Source organism: Leucopleurus acutus, assembly GCF_964270905.1.
Source record: "Leucopleurus acutus genome assembly, chromosome: 16".
Lineage (NCBI taxonomy): Eukaryota > Metazoa > Chordata > Mammalia > Artiodactyla > Delphinidae > Leucopleurus > Leucopleurus acutus.
The window spans coordinates 21,765,885-21,785,855 of record NC_139158.1 but is presented as its reverse complement, the minus strand read 5'-3'; the positions used below and the strand labels follow the sequence as shown (position 1 = coordinate 21,785,855).

The following is a 19,971-nucleotide window of genomic DNA, read 5'->3' as shown; positions in this document are numbered from 1 at the left end:
ACTATGATTCAAGAGCTGCTGGCATCCATCCTGCCACTATCAGGGGAGAGCTTACTGGATAATGCAGCCAACACCAAAGAAAACAGAGCCAAAGAACAGAGAGAGCAAGACGGGGTCCTGATGACACTTGGACCCCCTGGATCCAGCTATAGCTGAAACCAGTTACCTGTGTACTTCTTAATTATAAGAGCCAATGAATCCCGTTCTTCACTCACTCATTCATTCAACTTAAGGTAGTTTGAGTTGTGGTCTCTACCGATTGTGACTGAAGGAGTTCTGACCAATAGAGAAGCTCTGCTGTTCCTTGAAATTTCAATTATAAGAAGCCAGAAACAAAAGGCTACGTAATATATGATTCCACTTATATGAATGTCCAGAAAGGGCAAATCCATAACAACAGAAAGTAGATTAGTGGTTGCCAGGGGCTGAGAAGAAGGGGGAATGGGGACTGACTGCTAATGGCTACTGGGTTTCTTTTTGGAGTGATGAAAATGTTCTGAAATCAGACAGTGGTGATGGTTGCACAACCCTGTGACTATACTAGAAAACACTGAATTATATACTTTAAACCGGTGGATTTTATGATATGTAAATTGTATCTCAATTAATAAAATAGAAAAAATTTAACTATAGCCATCGGAGCTCCTGCAGGGAGTGAACGGGAGCATTTGATCCCCTCACTTTCCTTGCTGTGAGGGATAGAAGTTACCAAAGCAAGAACTGCAGAACTGGAAAACGCTTTATTTCAAGGGATTACAAAAGGTAGTGAAATACAGGGGAAAGGGAGTGCTAATATAATCTGGAATAACAGAGAATGGCCACTTAGTTTTGCTTTCTAACTACAAACACAAAAGGGGATCTCATTATTTAAGGTAAGACAGGATAAGCACAAAACTATAGATCACTGGGCTCCCTCATCTAATCTAGAGATTATGAGACAACTAGTTTAATACCCCTTGAGCTGTAGCATCCATTCAACACAAAGTTCCTTCGTTTTATTTACCAGATGACCAGGAATCGTACACAAGTTTGGCTGCAACCATGTCTTCCACCGCCATTCCTGGAACGGACAGAAATTTGGTTCACCTTTTGTCAGAACAACTTTTCCTCAAACAGCCCAGATCCCAGAACTGGCAGTCCCCTGATACAGTGTCCATCAGGGTAACAAGGACTGATGCCCAGAGGTGAGTTCAGGCTTGAAGTATTGGCAAAGGGCAGAACAAGGCAAGAAACGCCCACCAAAGAAATTTTACGTATCCTTCAGACGTTAGTTCAGGGGTCAGAAAACTTTCTGTAAAGGGCCAGATGGTAAAGATTTCAGGCTTTGCAGGCCAATTACTTGCAATTACTCAACTCTGCCATTGGAGTGCAAGGGCAGCCACAGACAACAGGGAAACAGCTGAGCCTGACTGTGCTCCAAGGAAAGTTTCTTTATGGACACTCTAGTTTGAATTTCTTACATTTTCACATGTCACGAAATATTCTTAATTTTTTCCCCAATCATTCGAAAATGTAAAAACCATTTCACTTGTGGGCTGTACAAAAACAGGTGGTAGGTTGGGTTTAGCCCGTGGTCTGCAGTTTGTTGGACCCTCTGGTCTAGTCCAAACCCTGAATCCTTCAGCAACGCACCCTCTGTCTTATAGTTTTGGGCACAAACCTTAAGCTTGAATGGACATACGTTCTTAAAGGCCAGGGGCCGGTTTTTATTAACTTTTGTAGCTACCACTGCACCCGGTATGCAGCTTGATACATAGCAGGTATTTAATGTGCACCTGCTGGAAGAACGGCTGTGCCGATAAACCAGTCCCCAGAAGTGAGAAAGGAAAAATTGCTCAGAGGTGTAGAGCAGCGCTATGCGGTGCTGTGTCTCCCGAAGGGAGCCGGCTGACCTCTGATCTGCTAGGAACAATGAGACTTTCAGACCCAACTAGACCAGTGTGATGTCTTTGAACCAGGCTCTAGATAAAGTTTATACTGTGTTTGCCTGTCTTTCTGTGCATGAGATTTAAAAAAAATATTTAACAGATGGCAAGGCATGGATCCTGACAGACTGGCATGGGTGCTGGGTGGTCAGAGTACTCTTAATACTCTGCCAGGCATTAGAGCTTTGGTTGCTTAATCATTAACAAATACGTAAGGTCTGGTGAGGCTGAGGGGCTCAGGGCAGCAAATACTTACCAACCATTTTGAGAGTATTTCAATATTTTAGGTGTAGGAGCTGAATATTAGCTCTGTTACCACGTGTGTCCATTTCCTTAAATCTGGTGGGATGGGAGAGCTGGGCTGAGGGGCAAACCAGCCGCTGGGAGCCCCTTCTTTGTTGGGCTTCTGCCTGTGCTAACTCAGGTAGTAATGGGGCTCCCCACTGAAGACCTTCTTAAATCAGCAAGCAGAAAGGTAGGGAAGGAGAGGAAAAAAAGGTCTCAGGCTGTACTTCCTGTCTGGGTCTCCATCAGGTTGGGGCTCCCTGCTCTTTCTCTTAAGCTCCCTGTTTTTAAACATCTTTTTCTCCTGTCCTCCCATCTCTGAAGGATATCTTCTTCTGAGTGTCATTGTCTTAATGCTGACACTTGCTGTGTGCACATTGTTTTATATACACATCTCACTTAATTCTCACAAAAACTCCAGGGAACAGGTGGTGAGAAAACTGTGGCTCAGAGAGGTGAGGTCACTTGCCCAAGGACGCGTGTCCAGGGAGTGGCAGAGAAAGGAATCCAACCCAGGACTGACCAGTTCCAGAGTTCATGGGCTTCACCACTATGCCGACGTAAATAATTGACCTGAGTGATAGATTTCACAATGCTTCAGCTGTGGAGCCTGCTCACCCATTCCTCTTCCCGCCCGTGGGTAAACCTACCTTGTGCTCTGGTTAAGTTTGTGCCTTGGGAGCAATGGCTCTTACCCAAAGACTTGAACACCGTAGTCTTCTCACAGTGGGCTGGTTTCACTCCCTTTACCACTTCTCCGAGCTCAGCGAAGATCTCGGCCTGTGAAATGAACACACACTGACCCAGGCCATGGGGCTAATGTCTGCTCAGGGCCAGCTTCTGAAGCCAGGACAGGGTGTCCCTGAACTGGATAAGGGACAAACTTGATAAAAGGACCTTTTGTAAACTGGATGATGTCAGGAAGGAAGCCTCCACCTTAAACCTTTTTTTTTGGGGGTGGGGGTGGCGGGCGCGGGTACCATCTGCCTCTGTGATACTGTGATTGCAGAGATACAAATCTGTAGCCAGGGGAATGTCCTGCCAGGATACTGCCAGTGAGGAAATAGGCCTGTTCTTATCTGAACACTCATTTTGGCAGCCCCCTTCTTGCCTCTATGCCCTGATTACAAAAAAAAAAAGGCCAGAAAGTGGCCAACCCTAGTCCTAATTTGTTGGCCACACTGGGGAAGTTTCCAGGCTGTAACAGGCTCCTATCTTCCAATCCTACTGCTTTATAGGACAGGCCAGTCCAACAGAAAAGCCCATCAAGCCGCTCTCTTCAGGCAAAGGGGACAGGAAAACACATCACCACATAATGGCCACATTATTCTGGGAGGGGATTAGAAAAGGTTGAGAGATGTTTGGGAGTTGTCATCCCACAAAGAGGTAAGGGTTACCGAGGTCTGAAGCAGGCCAGACAGAAGGAGGTATTAATGAAACCCTGGGATCCAGGTGAGGCCATCCAGGCAACAGCCCACCAGAAAGGAGGCTCACCCCTGACAAGAGGACATCTCCAGACTCTTTCAGGGCGGCCTCCTGGGAATCCACATACAGCACAGCCTGTGTCATGAGCTCATCATCCAGCTCTCTCCAGTCAGGTCTGCTGGCGCCGATGGCTAAGAGACAGCAAAACAGACCCTGAGCCTAGAAATGGTCACAAGGGATACCAAACACTCCAAAGAAGGAAAGGGGTGGGGAAAAGGAGGTGACAGAGGACACATGGGAACAGATGTGGAATGCCCCATTTCCCCAGGCCAACTCCCTCCCCATCGACGAGATTGAATTCACTAATAAGAATGATACCTGGGCATTTTTTCCTTTCCATTTCATATCCATTCTCATTACTAAAAAAAGATTTCGAGGCAACTTAGCATTAATTTACCGTGTGCCTACTATCTGTGGGATGTTTCACACATACTATTCATAGTCCTCACAAGCACACTTCACATCTGATTCCCATTTAAAAAGTACAGACTGAGGCTCAAAGAAGTGGTACATGCCAAGGTTAAGTATCTAATAAATGCATTTATAGCTCTGAGACAGTACATGCCTTTCATGCTTCTTCCACTTATCAGGAACAGAGACCTCCTTACAAAACCCCTAAAACAGAGACGTTACTTGGAGCTTATTCAGACCCCGCACTCCTCTATCTTCTGTCTGTCTGCTTGCTCTTCAATCATTCCCATCCCTCACCCCCAACCACTTCTCTCTTAACTCACGAGAAAAGAGCCCAGTGTTAGGGTCAGAGAGAAGCCCCAGTAAAGAGGAAACTGGCTGCACCCTGGCACCAAGGTTTCACATCCTCTGCAGAGCCCAGAACCATAATGATGAATCCAAGGAATCATGACTCCTGGCACTGGAACACAGGAATACGCAGAGGCTGCAACCAGATGCCTGCAGGGCCAGGAAGGTAATGAAAATGAGCAGAACTGGTCAGAGGAAGTGGATTGGAAATGGTGGAGACTGAGGTACAGAGAAGAAAGCAGACCCTTCTAAAGCGGACAGTTACTGTTCAGCTCAAGCTAATTGTTGCCATGTGAGAATGCAGGGCCACTGTTAGAAAGCCTCCCCTACCCCTGCTCCTTTTTTAAAAGAGAAACAGGAAATCTCTTTGCATGTGTTAGTTCTTGATTTTCAGAACACTCTATGGTCTGAAAAAAACACATCTGCTGGCTGGATCCGGCCCATGCCAGCCAGTCTTTGGAAACTGCTATAAAGCTTTATACAAATATAAGGCAGCATTTACAAGCCTTCTCTCACTGCCGTCCAGTTTTCTCTACTTGTTCCCTCTCCTGCTGTTCTCCCTCACTCTAATTTTCAAAGAGAGTGGTGTAAAAATGTCCATCTTGAAGGCTGTTTGTGTGAGAAGTTCTATAGAACAGAAGCACCAACTAATGAAGCTCATAAATAAATCATAAGCTGGTGGGAAAAACCCTAGCTTCTCAAGCCACCTCTTCTGATTGCTCTTGTTGCCCCCAATCTGGAGGCAGGGTGAGTTCTCGAAGGGCTGCATAAGGCCACTCAGGCTGATGGAGATGGTCCGGGTAGCAAAGGGAGGGGCTTGACTCGGGCTGGGCCTTGGTCTTCCTGCAGTGGGGCGAGAATGGGTGAGGGTCAGACGCTGGCTGTTGGGCTGCAGGGATAGGATGAGGGACGTGCAGGGGAGGTTGGAATTGGGCGTATCTTTAGCCAAGCTGTAAAGTAAGTAAAATCTGTTGTTGGTGTTTCCCTGTTGACTGCACTTACAACATACTTAAGTATATTTAATGCCTCTGTGAATACATAAACCAATTTCGTCTTTAGGCTAGGGAAAGATATGAGATGGCTTGACTCTCCTTCCTGGAGAGAGACTCAAAGTGTGACAGGGATCCAACATGAGGGATAGTCTCTGTTGTTGGCTTTGAAGGTGGAGCGTCCACATGAAAAGGAATGTGGACAGCCTCTAGGAGCTGACAGCAGCCCCAAGGAAAAGGGCACCTTTGTCCTACAACACAAGGAACCTGCCATGACCATGTGGGCTGGGAAGAAGACTCCGGGCTCTGGATAAGACTGCCGCCTGAACAACACCTTGATTTCATCCTTGTGTGAGCAGAGGACTTAGCTAACCCATGCCCAGACTCCTAACCACAGAAACTGAGATAATAAATATGTGCTGTTTTAAGCTGGAAAAAAAAAAAGAAAAAGCTGAAAAAATATCAAGTCAGTCTTGCTGAAGATTCAGCTCTTGTCCATTTCACCAAGAACTGGTTTCTCTTGATTCCCTAAGTCCTTCCAGAAATGGTCTTACTATTCGAGTCTGGCTTTATGAAGAGTAAGACCTACCCCCTGGACCCACATTCATAATACCAGTCCCACACAGGCTGAGACCTTCAATTTGCTATGGCCCATTCCTCAATCATACCACGTTTTGTTTCCTTTATAGAACTTATCTTCAGCTGGAACTATCTAGCTCATCTATCTGTTTACTTGTTTGTTGTCTACCTCCCTTCTCTGGAATGTAAGCAGCGGGAAAGCAGTGATCTTGATTGCTGGTTTACTGTGGCATCCTCAGCATCTAGAACAGTGCCTGACACATGGTAGGGATTCAATACATATTTGTGAATGAACTTGGCCCTTGCACGTGTGTGCTGACATTTTAGATTTTGAGTTCACACTATGTGCTTGTCACTAAAACATGGGGCACTGATACCATGTTTAAATTCTTGAGTCTTCAGTTGTTTGCTCATCAGAATCCAGTCTTCTTATTGAAAGATAACATAGGGTATCATTTAAGATCTTGCTAAAAAAATTAAAAAAAATAAAAATAAAAATAAATAAATAAAATAAATAAATAAATAAAATTAAAAAAATAAAAAAATTTTAAAAAAAGATCTTGGGCTCTGAGGGTGTATTACCTCAGTTCAAATCCCAGTTTTGCCTCTAAGAACCTCTGACTTTGGGCAAGTTTCTTAATCTTTCCATGCCTTGGTTTACCTACCTGTAAAATGGGGGTCATGATAATAATAGCTCCTACTTCATATGGTTGTTGTGAGGATTCAGTGATATAGTACATACAAAGAATTTAGAACAGCACCTGCAATAGTAAGTATTCAATATAGACCAGATCTTGTTATAACCCCCAGGGCCATTTGAGGATCTTCAGAGGCCCCAGGAACTCTTACGTTTAGAGTCCCAACCATCCTATCCCACATATTAAAAAGCACCCACATGTCACATTAAATGTCTTTGGTGTTGTAATTTTAAAAAATTTGTTTTTGTAATTCCAAGTGTTGTTAAAGAACAAGTGAGTCATTTGGCTTTTGTAATTTAAATTCCATAACATTTAAGAACTGAGCTATAATTGATCATTTGCTATAATGATACACTTTATAAAACTTTAATTAAATTTATTAGTTTCAGGTTTGTGATTTTTGTTTCATATTTTGGAGTATCATTTTTTTCAGAACTCAAATGTTTCTGAGGCCATTAAAACGCTCAAGCATTTTGCATGAGTAAAACAGCTCTGCAGATGCAGCCCCCTTGGTCCAGCCAAGGGAGAGTCTGGCCACCCAAGGCTCATGGAGCCACTCTGCTTACCATTGATGTGAGCCCCAGGCTTCACCCATTCACCAAACAAAATGGGCTCCGTTGCCATGGTGACTGTGATGATCACATCTGCCCCGGTCACAGCCTCCTGAACCGATGAACAGACCCGTACCTCTCCTTGCACTGTGTTCGCAAACTTCTCTGCATTTTCTTTGGTGCGGTTCCATATCCTCACCTTCATTGGGGGTAACAAGAGGGACATTGGTGCCATGATTATCTGGCTGTTTATGTTTCATTAAGCCCAGGGGTGCAAGGAAAAGTTGAACCACTCTGGGGTTAGGGCTGTAGTTATTTAAATCATTCCGTATGGCGAATGTACATTTGTCTGGGCCAGATATTTGAAAATGACCTTTCTCTATCCCATTCCCCTTTGAAGAAGGGGGGAAGTTTTTCACTTCTAGCTTGGGACACACAGCCTCAGTAGCTTAATAGCTACTATATAGCTTAATGATTAGCAGAGCAAGTTCTGGAGCTAAACAGGCTTAGAATCAATCCTTGCTGTCACTTACTGTTTCTGAAGTATATTTAACTTCATTCAGCCTAAGTTTTCATGTCTGTAAAATGCAAATGATAACAGGCAAAGTCAGCATCAAACTCACAGTTTATGTTTGGGAGTCTGTAAAGGAGTCATAACAGGCATGAGATTCACAAACAGGATGTGCACGGCTGTGCTTGGAATAGCTTGATCTCTGAAGGATATGTAGGGAATTAAAATCTGGAAGGGTTTCAGGAGTGAATGGTGCAGCAGAGTAGAAGGCCAAGAGTAATAGCTACAGTTAGATTCCTGGGAAGCGCTGGCGGGAGAGGGTGCGTCTCTGGCATCACCAGGAGGTGGGGACTTGCTAGCTTGCTTAACAGATTTTGATGTCTGTGGTGGCAGCTGTCAGCCTTCAACTGAAAATAAGGCCTAAAGAATCTCTCATAAGGAAATATAATAAATATGGAAATAAATGTTATGTCTGAGTAAGTTCATTAACTAAGGTGAAAAACAATACAATATGTCCATTTATAAGAGAATGGTTAACTATACCATCTTGCTTGATAGAAAAATATGAAATACCATACAAAACTTAAGTAATGTGGAAAAGTGGTATTACAACATTCAGTGAAAATACAGTATATACAACTGTGTATATCTAACATGATTAAATCTTTAAGAGGTTAATATTCAAAATATACAAAGAAATTATAAAATTTAATATTAAAAAATAAAGCAACCTTATTTTAAAATGGGCAGAGGACCTGAATAAATATTTTTCCAAAGAAGGCATACCAATGGGCAACAGACACATGAAAAGATGCTCAACGCCACTGGAACATAGGGAAATGCAAATCAAAACCACAATAAGATATCACCTCCATTTCCCTCAGCATGATGACTATGCACAGACCTATGGTCAATTAATCTCTGACAAAGGAGGCAAGAATACACAATGGAGAAAAGACAGTCTCTTCAATAAGCGGTGCTGGGAAAACTGGGCAGCTACATGTAAAAAAAATGAAATTAGAACATTCTCTAGCACCATACACAAAAATAAACTCAAAATGGATAAAGACCTAAATTTAGGACCAGATACTATAAAACGCTTAGAGGAAAACATAGGCAGAAAACTTTTTGATATAAATCACAGCAATAACTTTTTGAATCCACTTCCTAGAGTAATGAAAAAAACAAAAATAAACAAATGGTACCTAATTAAACTTAAAAGCTTTTGCACATGAAAGTAAACCATAAACAAAACGAAAAGACAACCCACAGAATGGGAGAAAATATTTGCAAACGAAGTGACCAGCATAGGATTAATCTCCAAAATATACAAGCAGCTCATGCAGCTCAATATCAAAAAAACAAACAACCCAATTAAAAAATGGGCAGAAGATCTAAATAGACATTTCCCCAGGAAGACATACAGATGGCCAAAAAGCACATGAAAAGATGCTCAACATCACTAATTATTAGAGAAATGCAAATCAAAAGTACAATGAAGTATCACCTCACACCAGTCAGAATGGCCATCATCGAAAAGTCCACAAACAACAAATGCTGGAGAGGGTGTGGAGAAAAGGGAACCCTCTTGCACTGTTGGTGGGAATGTAAACTGATAAGCCACTATGGAAAACAGTATGGAGGTTCCCATAAAAAACTCAAAATAGAGCTACCATATGACCCAGCAATCCACTACTGGGCACATACCCTGAGAAAACCATAATTCAAAAAGAGACATGTACCACAATTTTCACTGAAGCATTGTGTCCTGGCTATTAATTTACAATAGCCAGGACATGGAAGCAACCTAAGTGCCCATCAACAGATGAATGGATAAAGAAGATATGGCACATATATACAATGGAATATTACTCAGCCATAAAAAGAAACGAAATTGAGTTATTTGTAGTGAGGTGGATGGACCTAGAGTCTGTCATACAGAGTGAAGAAGTAAGTCAGACAGAGAAAGACAAATACTTTATGCTAAACCATATATATGGAATCTAAAAAAAAAAAAAAAAAGGTTCTGAAGAACCTAGGGGCAGGACAGGAATAAAGACACCGATGTAGAGAATGGACTTGAGGACACGGGGAGGGGGAAGGGTAAGCTGGGACAACGTGAAAGAGCAACACTGACATATATACAGTACCAAATGTAAAAGAGATAGCTAGGGAAGCACCTGCATAGCACAGGGAGATCAGCTCAGTGTTTTGTGTCCACCTAGAGGGGTGGGGGAGGGAGGGAGGGAGGGAGACGCAAGAGGGAGGGGATATGGGGATATATGTATACGTATAGCTGATTCACTTTGTTATACAGCAGAAACTAACACACCATTGTAAAATAAATAAATAAATAAATAACCTCCAATAAAGATGTTAAATAAATAAATAAGTTAAATAAATAAACCACTTGTGGTGATTTCCAGAGGGGGAGGGTTGGGGGATGGGTAAAACAGGTGAAGGGGATTAACAGGTACAAACTTCCAGTTTCAAAATAATTAAGTCATGGGGATATAATGTGCAGCATGGAGAATATAGTCAATAATATTGTAATAACTTTGTATGGTGACAGATGGTAACTAGACTTATCATGGTGACCATTTCGAAATGTATATAAATATCAAATCACTACAATGTACACCTGAAACTAATAAGATGTCGTATGTCAATTATACTTTAATAAAAAAAGCAGAGAAAAACCATACAACTATGTTACAAGAAGCAGACGAGAGAGATTGGAAATGTTAACTACTTGTCTTTGAAAACAGATAAAAGGGAATTTTTCTTTTGTTTTCTTCATTACAGTCTTCATTTCTCAAAGCAGAAGTATTATTTTTATCATAAGAAATCATACCTTAAATATACCCCACCCCTCTCACACACATAGAAAAAAATAAAATAAAAGTAGCATCAAATGTATCAAAAATAATAGGAAGTGTGAGCCAGCCAGAATGGGGAAAAGGAGACTAACATCTAGGCTGCAGAAGGCATGCTGTGGCCTCCTGCTCTCTAGGCCTCATTCCCAGCTCCTGGATCCCTAAGCCTGAATACTTAAGGACCCCAGATTCTCCTAAGAGAAACAACAGAAAGGGGCCAAAAGAACACCTGAATGTATGTAATGGATATGACACAATCTTTTAAGTAACCGAGTAGGCTCTCTGCGTACTTCGGCATACCCTGCAAACTGAGAAACTTGAGGGGGTGATTCAGGCCTTTCCCCCAACTCTTCATGTCCAGTGGGACTTCTGGGCAAATTGTTAAAAGAATGGTCTAGGAGGCTTCCCTGGTGGCGCAGTGGTTGAGGGTCCGCCTGCCGATGCAGGGGACGCGGGTTCGTGCCCCAGTCCGGGAGGATCCCACATGCCGCGGAGCGGCTGGGCCCGTGAGCCGTGGCCGCTGGGCCTGTGCGTCCGGAGCCTGTGCTCCGCAACGGGAGAGGCCACAGCAGTGAGAGGCCCGCGTACAGCAAAAAAAAAAAAAAAAAAAAAGAATGGTCTAGGGACTTCCCTGGTGGTGCAGTGGTTAAGAATCCACCTGCCAATGCAGGGGATATGGGTTCGATCCCTGGTCTGGGAAGATCCCACATACCACAGAGCAACTAAGCCTGTGCGCCACAATGCTGAAGCCCACGCACCTAGAACCTGTGCTCTGCAACAAGAGACTCCACCACAATGAGAAGCCCGTGCACCACAACAAAGACCCAATGCAACCAAAAATAAATAAATAAATAAATTTATATTAAAAAAAAGAATGGTCTAGATGGTGGGACTCTCAACCTGACAATTTCAGCATAACCCACACTGTAACAAAGGAGTACAGAGAAAGGTCACTGCTACTTCCTCCACAACCCTCCCTGGACCTACCTCCTTAAAGGAGAACTGCTCTGTGAAGACCTCATAATGGCTATAAGCCTGGACGCCAGCTCCAAGGATACACAACACTTCACTGCTGGGGGGTTTCAAAAACTATGTGAGAGAAATGAGATAGAAAAGGTCAAGGGAGACTCTAGTAGCCAGGAGAAGATCAAATACAGTTTGAGAATCAGGTGAACTTCAAGACCTCTCAGGCAATCAAGGAGATGTCATTGTGTATTTCCGTTTCCACAGAGTGGGGAGGGAAGGAAGGAGCCTTCATTGGGTACCTAACATATGCCAGTGCTTAAGCCTCATGATCTCATTTAGTCCAGACAATTGACCCTATGAGCTAGATACTCCCATTGTTATCCTCCTCTCACAGATAAAGAAATTGAGGTCCAGAGAAGTTAAGTAACTTGCTCAGGGCCCTATGACTACTGAATGGCACAGTGCGGCTCTAAAACCGCATCTTTCATTCTCCAAAGCCCACATGCTTTCTGCTGTGCTACCCTATCTCAGGGGTGTGATAAGCCACCCCTACTTCTGAGAGCTGTTAGTTGCTTCTGGAATCCATGAATCCTTGGGAGCCTAGGTTGTCAGCTATATTTGCTGTGCCCACTCTCTGTTGATCCTGACTCAGCCTCCGTCTTCCTTTAAAGAGGGATGTAGAGATGGCATTTGTGGCACCTGCTAAGGGTGTATGTGTGTCTTTATTTGTGAGTGAGGTTCTCTGATCAACTCTCCAGTAAAGTCTTTCTGACCACCCTGATAGATTTCACCACTTCATAGCACTTGTTTGTTTACAAATTTATTTTCCTGTACTGGTATGTATGCCCCAGGAAAACAGAGACAGTCTTATTTGCACAGAATTGACACATATCTACCATTACCTATGAGAAACAGAGCAGGGTTTCTTGACCTCAGCACTACTGATATTTGGGCTGGATAATTCTTTGTTGGCAGGTGGGTGGGCTGTCTTGTGCATTATAGGATGTTGAGAAGCATCCCTGGTTCTGTCCATTAGCACCCCCTATGTCCTCAGTTGCGACAACCAAAACTGTCTCCAGACATTGCTAATTGTCTCTGGGGCAGCTGGCCAAATTGTTTTCAGTTAAGAACAACTGGCATTGAGGAATGACAACACTTGCTCCTCAAACCATCCATATTAAATAAGACCATCTTCTGCCTTTCCTCTATTTCATTTAATAAAAATTGAGCTTCTTGGGGCTGCTCTTTCTTACAATGCTAATTATTGAGATTCTGGAGTGCAACCTTAAAAATGAAAGTATTCTTAATTATTAATCACTTGCAGAAAGGAGCCTCAAATATCGGCAGGTGATTAGAGATGATACCTCCTGTAGCTGCAGAAGGAGAGATAGCATTTTGTGCCGTCAACTATAGTTCAAAGAACCTTGATTTGAAAAGTTTTCAAAATGACAATATCCACAAGACTAGTAATCTTATGCTCCTATCCAATAAGGAGAATTATGTAATTTTTCCTTAACTAAATTTTTTTTTCTGTTCTCAGTTAATATGAATCTATTCTTGGAAGTACACGTGGGCTTCAGAAATTGTTGCGGTATCCTGTAAAGTAACCTTTAACCTCTGATAGAAGAATTAACCTGGTTGATCATCAGAATCAACCAGATACCATAAAAAACCAAAACACCTAGTTTCTTAGGCCCTACCCTCAGCGATTTCAATTCAGTGGTTTTGGGACTCTGAATTAAAAACAAAAATTCCCCAGATGCTGCTGCTGCTGCGTAGCCTGGGTTGGAAACTACTGATCTGGGACGAGAAGACCCACAGCTACCTGGGTTGTCTGACTACAGGAAACCCTAGACTCCATTTCCTTCTGCACAAAATGAGGCCAGTAATACTTGCTCTGCCTTCCTCCCAGAAATCCAAAAATAAATCAAACAATGGTTTGGAAATTATTCTGGAAAAGATCAAAGTCCTTTTCAAATGTAGGGCAGTATGGTTAGAGTCCCTCTGGTCCTAAGTTACCAGGGAACATACTTCAGAGTCCCTTGATCATTTCAATCTGAACTGGGTCTGCATATAATTTTTCAAAGCCAGTTCATCAAGCTGCACACTGTAGTCTACTCCCTTCCTATATAATTACCAGATTTATCCCCACAGTCTTCCCTCCCCATCATGTGTTTAGAAGACCTTAACACTCACAATTTGAACACCTGGTCTTTGCTCCTCCAACCCTCCGATAGACCCCACATTTCCTTTATGCTTAGGCCTCATAAACCAGCATTCCCAGACCTTTAATGTGAAAGATTCCAGCCTTTAACTGTTCCTACAGATACCTCGTCTTCTTAACCCTAGCCTCTAAAAATACTGTTCTTCTTGTAGGATGCCCTTGTAGGATGCTTAGAAATATCATCACCTCTATCACTTGCTTTTCCTTCTGCCTGGAGAGCTCCTCCCCTCTTCCTGTTTCACTCACTCACTTCTTTTTCAGTCTTTACTCAAATATCACCTTCCCAGTGAGGTCTTTCCTCGATAATTTAAAATATCACCCCTTCCCAATGCTCTCAATTCTGCTTTATTTTCATCCTTCTAGCTGGTGGTGGGGGTGGGCATGTTATTTTTTTAAAGCAAGTCCTAGCCTATTAGTAAACTCAAAAGGGGTTTGCTGTTGGTTAATTATTTTTTTTAGCAAATCATACTATGTATTTTACTTTTTATTTTATTTATTGTCTCACCTCCCCTCTGCATGTAACTCTCTGTTTCGTGCACTACCACATCTCTGACATTTAGAACAGTGCCTGATATGTGGTAGGATCTCAGTCAATACTTGCTGAATGGATACATCTGTGTGGCTTGGATCTGTTTATCTCCTCCTCTGCTTCTTATGCAGTACTGACTCTAGCCTATGGGGCAACCACACTGATTTGCCAGGAGCAGTGTGGTAGAGGGGAAAGAAAGCAGTCCTGGGAGTCAGAGAGGTCAAGTTTTAAATTCTTGCTCTGCCACTTGTTAGCTGTGTGACCCTGATCAACTCACACAACCTCTCTGAGCCATATTCCTTATACCTGGCAAATGGAGATAATCATATCTACTTTGCAAGGTTGGTGTGAAGATCAGGAATAGCACATGTGAGGTACCTGGAATCTTGGGCTCATTAAATGGTAGCCAATCATTTCGTGAATCACTGTGCTCAGCTGACATCCCATATTTGGCATATGAAGTTCCAGCTATGTCCAAAGAAGTTCCAAATGAGTTCCTCACTTCTACCTTAAACATTCAAACTTGAGACACTCAATCCCACCCACCAGCTCAGCACAGCCAGGCACTAATCTCACCTTGGTGGCGATGGCAGACACTGCAGCTGTTCTCTTCGCAGTTATGATATTTCCATCCATGACCTTGGAGGAAAGGAGAGACAGTGAACAAGGGGCACCCCTATCCACCACTTAAGCAGAGAGAAGACGCCCTAAAAGCGTTAGCCCTAGGAAGCATCATAATATTCTATAAAGAGAATGCTTTGCCTGGATACAATCCCTCCACTTATAAGAAATACAACTTTGAAAAAATATCTTAATCTTTAAGCACCAGTTTCCTACCTGTAAAAATAAAGATAACGGCAACCACTCAGAGGGTTTTTGTGAAGATTAAATGCACTGGCATACGTGAAAACATCTAGCATATGGCGAGCCCTCAAGAATTGCCCATTTGCTTTACTTGCCCTGGGATTCTCAAAACATCAAATTAAGGAGAAACTTCAGGAATAAGAGTAAGTCACTTGACATCTGTGCAAGGGCCCTGAAACTCTATCTCAGTGGCTCTCAACTCCTCCTGCACATGTGGGGAGGTTTGTGAAGATACCGATGCCCAGACATGACCCTTAGGTTGACTGAATCTGAACACTAGGGATGGGACCCAGACACTGTTGTTTTTAAAAGCTCCCCAGGTGATTCTGAATTATGCCTTGCTAGTAATAACTCCCATCCTTCGCACTGTTCTCTGTTTATATTAATCATCTCAATTGGTCCTCGCCAAGTAGTATCAGGATTCTCATTTTATGGACAAGGAAGGGAGTTGCTTGGCTACTCATCGGATTCAGGAAGAATCTCAGGCCTTGTCATTTAGTTCCAAAGCCTGAGGTGGTCCCGGTTTCCTGGGGAAGCACTGTTGGTAGGTAGTATGGATGCCATGTCCATTGGATGAGCAGAGACTGGGAAGAGCTACATACTCTTTTCAGGGGAGGAATAAATGGGCAGCTTCCTTGGGGAACCAGAAATTCTGAGAAGGAGAGTCTAAGGATCCAGGGGTGGTTTGGATTAAGGAGTCTGTCCCTGATGAGGACTCAACCGGCTGGCCTCAGAGCCAGGCTGGAGGGCAAAAAGCACTTTCACTAACCAGTCGTGTGACCTCAAGCAAAGTGACTCTAATTCTCTGAGCCTCAGGAACCTCCAAAGAAAGCGGGTAGGGAGGTGAGGGGGTAATAAAAACTCCCACAGAGGAGTGTTGTCAGGATTGAATGAGACCAATTTCTCCTGCCTGGTACATGATAAGTGCTCAGTCAACAGCAGTGAGAAAGGCAGTAGAGAGCACAGTCTTAAGACAGTATAGGCCTTGGACTTACACAGAGTAGGTGTGAAGTCCATCCATGCCCCTATGAGCTATGGAAATTTTGGTAAGTTTGGCATAGCTGCTCTATGACTCAGTTTTCTCATCTGCAAAATGGAGGTAATAAATTTACTTACCTCACAGAGTGGTTCTAAGTATTAAGAGAATTAACACATACAAAGTATTTAGAACAGTGCCTGACGCACACAAGGTGCTTAATAAATTTGGACTACTACTATGTTTTGATATTACCATTAAATGTTAAAACAGGTCGTTGTGTACCCCTTAGGAAAAAACTCCCAGGTATTAGAGAGCACCCCTACTCTGTAACTCACGTAACTCCACATCGCAGAGATTCACTAAATAAACGTTTCCTTGGCTACTGGGTTTGTGCGAGCTGTATATCTGGAGTAACCGGTAGAGGACAAGAACATTACAAGAATGACGAGATGATTCCTTCCACACTGTCACACGCTTAAAGCAGCAGTGGGCTCTGCTGCTGGGTTATGCATCCTTAGGCAGTTCTGGAATCAGATACACAGTCACAGACAACCTTCACTGTCACTGGCATCCAGTCACTCAGAGAGGGTCATGGGTGGTCACACTCCAAACTCCCCCTGGTCAACAGAGAACTAACTTCTGAGCCTAGCTCTGTGCACAGGGGCCCTGACCCACCCCTGAACAGGGAGTTGCTCACCGCCAGAAGGGAGCCATCGCTCGGCTGGAAGAGTAGCACAGTGGCCTGATGGGAGGGGACAGTGGAGGTGGTGCTGTGGCCCTCATAGAAGGTGACCAACTTGGTGGTCAGGGCGTCCTCTGCTGCACTGTAGGCGGGCATGACCCCCAGGAAACTACAAGAAGAGAGGGAGCAGCTTCAACCCCTTCCGATCAATGCTGAGGTATCCTATTAAGTCCTCATGTCGCTTCCCTTCTCTTTCCTCGCTCAATGCCCTACTGGCCTTCTCCCTCGCCCACCCCCCCACCCCCATCCGTCTGCCATTCCCTTTGGCAGTATGCTGAGTACGTTCAAGAATCCGGCTCTGGATGAGAAAAGTCACCCCAGTTCTGCCACTTATTAGCTGCGTAACCCTGGGTACTTCACTTCACCTCTCTGAGTCTCGGTTTTCCCATCAGTAAATGTTGCATCAATACCTACCTATATATGAAGTGTGTTGAATTAAACAAGGTAATTCCTGTAAAGCGCCCACTTGACACAGTGGGTTGCAAAAATCAGGTGGGAGCTGTTATTAGCAGTGGTTAGGTAAGCCCTCCCTTCCTTCCTCCCGCTGCTTCCATTCTCACCCCTTCTCTTCCTCCTTTCCAGTTTCTCCAGACCCTGGCCCGGCCTTCCTCACTCACCCACTGTGTTTGGCCACGGGCACCACGGTGCGCACCGGCTGCATGACCCCTCCTTCGGGGCCGCTGGAGAAGTTGGCCAGAGCCGCCTCCAGAGGCGGGATGAGTAGGCTAGAGCTGCGGAGGTGGTCCTGCACATCTGCCGCGCTCAGGAACGCTGGCACAGAGCTCATGTCGCCGCGGGCCTTCTACCTCCGCGAGCTCACGGGGATCCGCGCTTCCAGCGCTGTGCCCTATGCGAGAGCGCCCAGGGCGCGCTGCCGCCTACAGGTCACCGCCCAGCTCCGGGGGCGGAGCAAAGCTGGTTTCCTCCAACCCCCATCCGCAGGGGTGGGCGAGCTGGGTCCGCTCCAGACACAGGTTCCCCGAGATTGGAGTTGACGCGGCGGGCTGGCTGGGAGTTAGTATTCTTGGCTCCACTTTCTCAATTCCTGTAGTTAGCTGTAGTCACATTCCTTACAAAACATGTTAGTTTGGCACCCTACCTTCTTCCCTCCCCCCAACCCCACTATTTGCTGTCTAGGTCCTGCTGCCTGGGAAAGAGGAGACAGAGGGAGATGGGGGCAAACAAAGATGGGCTCCCTTATTTCTTAAATTATTGCCTGCTTTTTAGGAGCTCTTAGATGAAAGGAGATAGAAGGTTATTAAAAAACATTTTCCTTTCAATTCTGTCCCCATCTGGAGTCTCTTATCCCAACCTCGCTCCCACCCCAACCCCATCCCCACCCCCAGATCCCGGGCTGTTGACCGCTTCGAGTGCACAGTATTCTCCTGGGCTAATTAATTGAACTAACCTTCACCTTTAGAAAAGGGGGAAGTTCCCAGGACAAGATATAATGGCCTTAGTCACAAATCGCCAAATGCATAATATGTCATGTCAGCAGAGGAGTTGGGATCTGCCCTTGAAGAACTCTACTCCTAGCCATTAGGCTACATTGGCAGAAAGGGTGTAAGAGGGCATTTCGGGCCAGGTTAAACCCAGGGGTGGAAGGAATGTTGTCTCCTCCTTGAGGACAGAGTTGGACTGGAACCAGGGACTGATATCTAGGAGCACCAAGACATAAAACTGGGATGCTTCTTGAAGTCAAGCAGCTAAGAGGGTGATTCTTTGGAAGGGAATTACATGGTTAAAGAGATTAAACATTTAGATAGAAGGGTCTTGTACCAATGCAGAGGGTGAAACAAAGGAGCAAGAGTGTAGCCTGGGAGATAGGTCAGGAGACTCCAGTGCGTAAGTTGTGCTCCCCTGATATTTTCACTGGGAGCTACATGGGGCACTTCTTAGGAAATGGTCACATCATAATGAAAGTGTAGTAAGTGTCAAAATATGTACCAATGAGATAATAAATCACATGTAATGTACTTAGCACAGTGCTTGGCACAGAGTAGCCACATAATAAATGAAAACCTCTTATATCATCAAAACACAGAGAAGATGTGGCGGTGGTTGGAAAAGCTTATTTCAATTGCACAAATTTGTTTCTTCAGTTCACCATCCTTAGAAATGCAGGCCCAGGGCTGCTGGGATTACGGAAGTGTTTACGGCTCATTATTTGTGTTGTTATAATTATTATGATGTAACAATTACTGGGTTTAAAAAATGACAGAGGTATAAAGAAAACAGCAGTGTGTCTCATTATTCTTGAGGGAAAAAAAGCAAAACCAAATACTCACCAACTAAAAGAGAAATGAAATAGGAAAGCCAGATGGTTTTTTGTTTGTTTCCATTGTGTATTTAAAAATTGAGCCCTGGTCAAGTAGCAAGCTTTTGTATTTGTTTCTAGCAAATCCTGTAGGAACAGGACTAGTCTGTAAATCACCTCAAATCGTGTTCTTTATAAAGCTTTGCGTACCATCACCCAGGCCCTCACTAAAGTAGCGCTGGGAAAATTGGTCTTGATTGAATTAATTCTGTTGGGACTGGAGACCCAGGGAACTAACTGGTCCCAAGTAACCAGGGCCTTTCCAAAATGAAAGTTATGCAATATGCAATATCTGATTAGGGTCAGGAGTTGTACAACCTGGGCAGGTAGAAGGGAATTCTTAGGTGATCACATATGCTATGAGTCCAACTGCCATGTTCTGTTGAAGCTCTAATACCTCCTTGAGATCTTTTATTATTTACTTTAAATATATTGTGTTAAAATTTTTACTACTCTTTTTAGCTTCACTAGGAGCAAAATTAGCCTGCTATTGTAGTTTAATATGCTATTTCAATCATTTTGAATTTGCATCAAAATAAATGCATGATTATTCAAAAGACAGTAGGTCTGTGAGTCACCTCAAATCATCTTCCTCATATGGCTTTGGGTGATATCACCCAGGTCCTCAGCAAAGTTTTAGCTGCCAAACATGGTGGTCTGGTTTTAGCTCAAGGGTCTGGAAAGAAGTCATC

General features: G+C 43.8%; 1 protein-coding gene across 2 annotated transcripts; it reads right to left on the bottom strand.

Annotated features, from left to right (window-relative positions):
• Nucleotides 1-68: 68 nt before the first annotated feature.
• Nucleotides 69-17,803, bottom strand: CRYM (crystallin mu). Of its 2 annotated transcripts, XM_082857699.1 has the most exons (8): nucleotides 17,580-17,803; nucleotides 16,918-17,071; nucleotides 14,954-15,016; nucleotides 11,646-11,747; nucleotides 7,287-7,470; nucleotides 3,705-3,826; nucleotides 2,906-2,990; nucleotides 69-1,060 (listed from the first exon to the last, which is right to left on the bottom strand). In XM_082857699.1, the coding sequence occupies exons 1-8, from the start codon at nucleotides 17,747-17,749 to the stop codon at nucleotides 996-998; spliced, it is 945 nt and encodes a 314-aa protein (XP_082713825.1). In that variant the 5' UTR covers nucleotides 17,750-17,803; the 3' UTR covers nucleotides 69-995. The 2 variants fall into 2 exon arrangements, with proteins under 2 accessions (XP_082713825.1, XP_082713826.1); XM_082857700.1 differs by lacking the exon at nucleotides 11,646-11,747.
• Nucleotides 17,804-19,971: the final 2,168 nt, after the last annotated feature.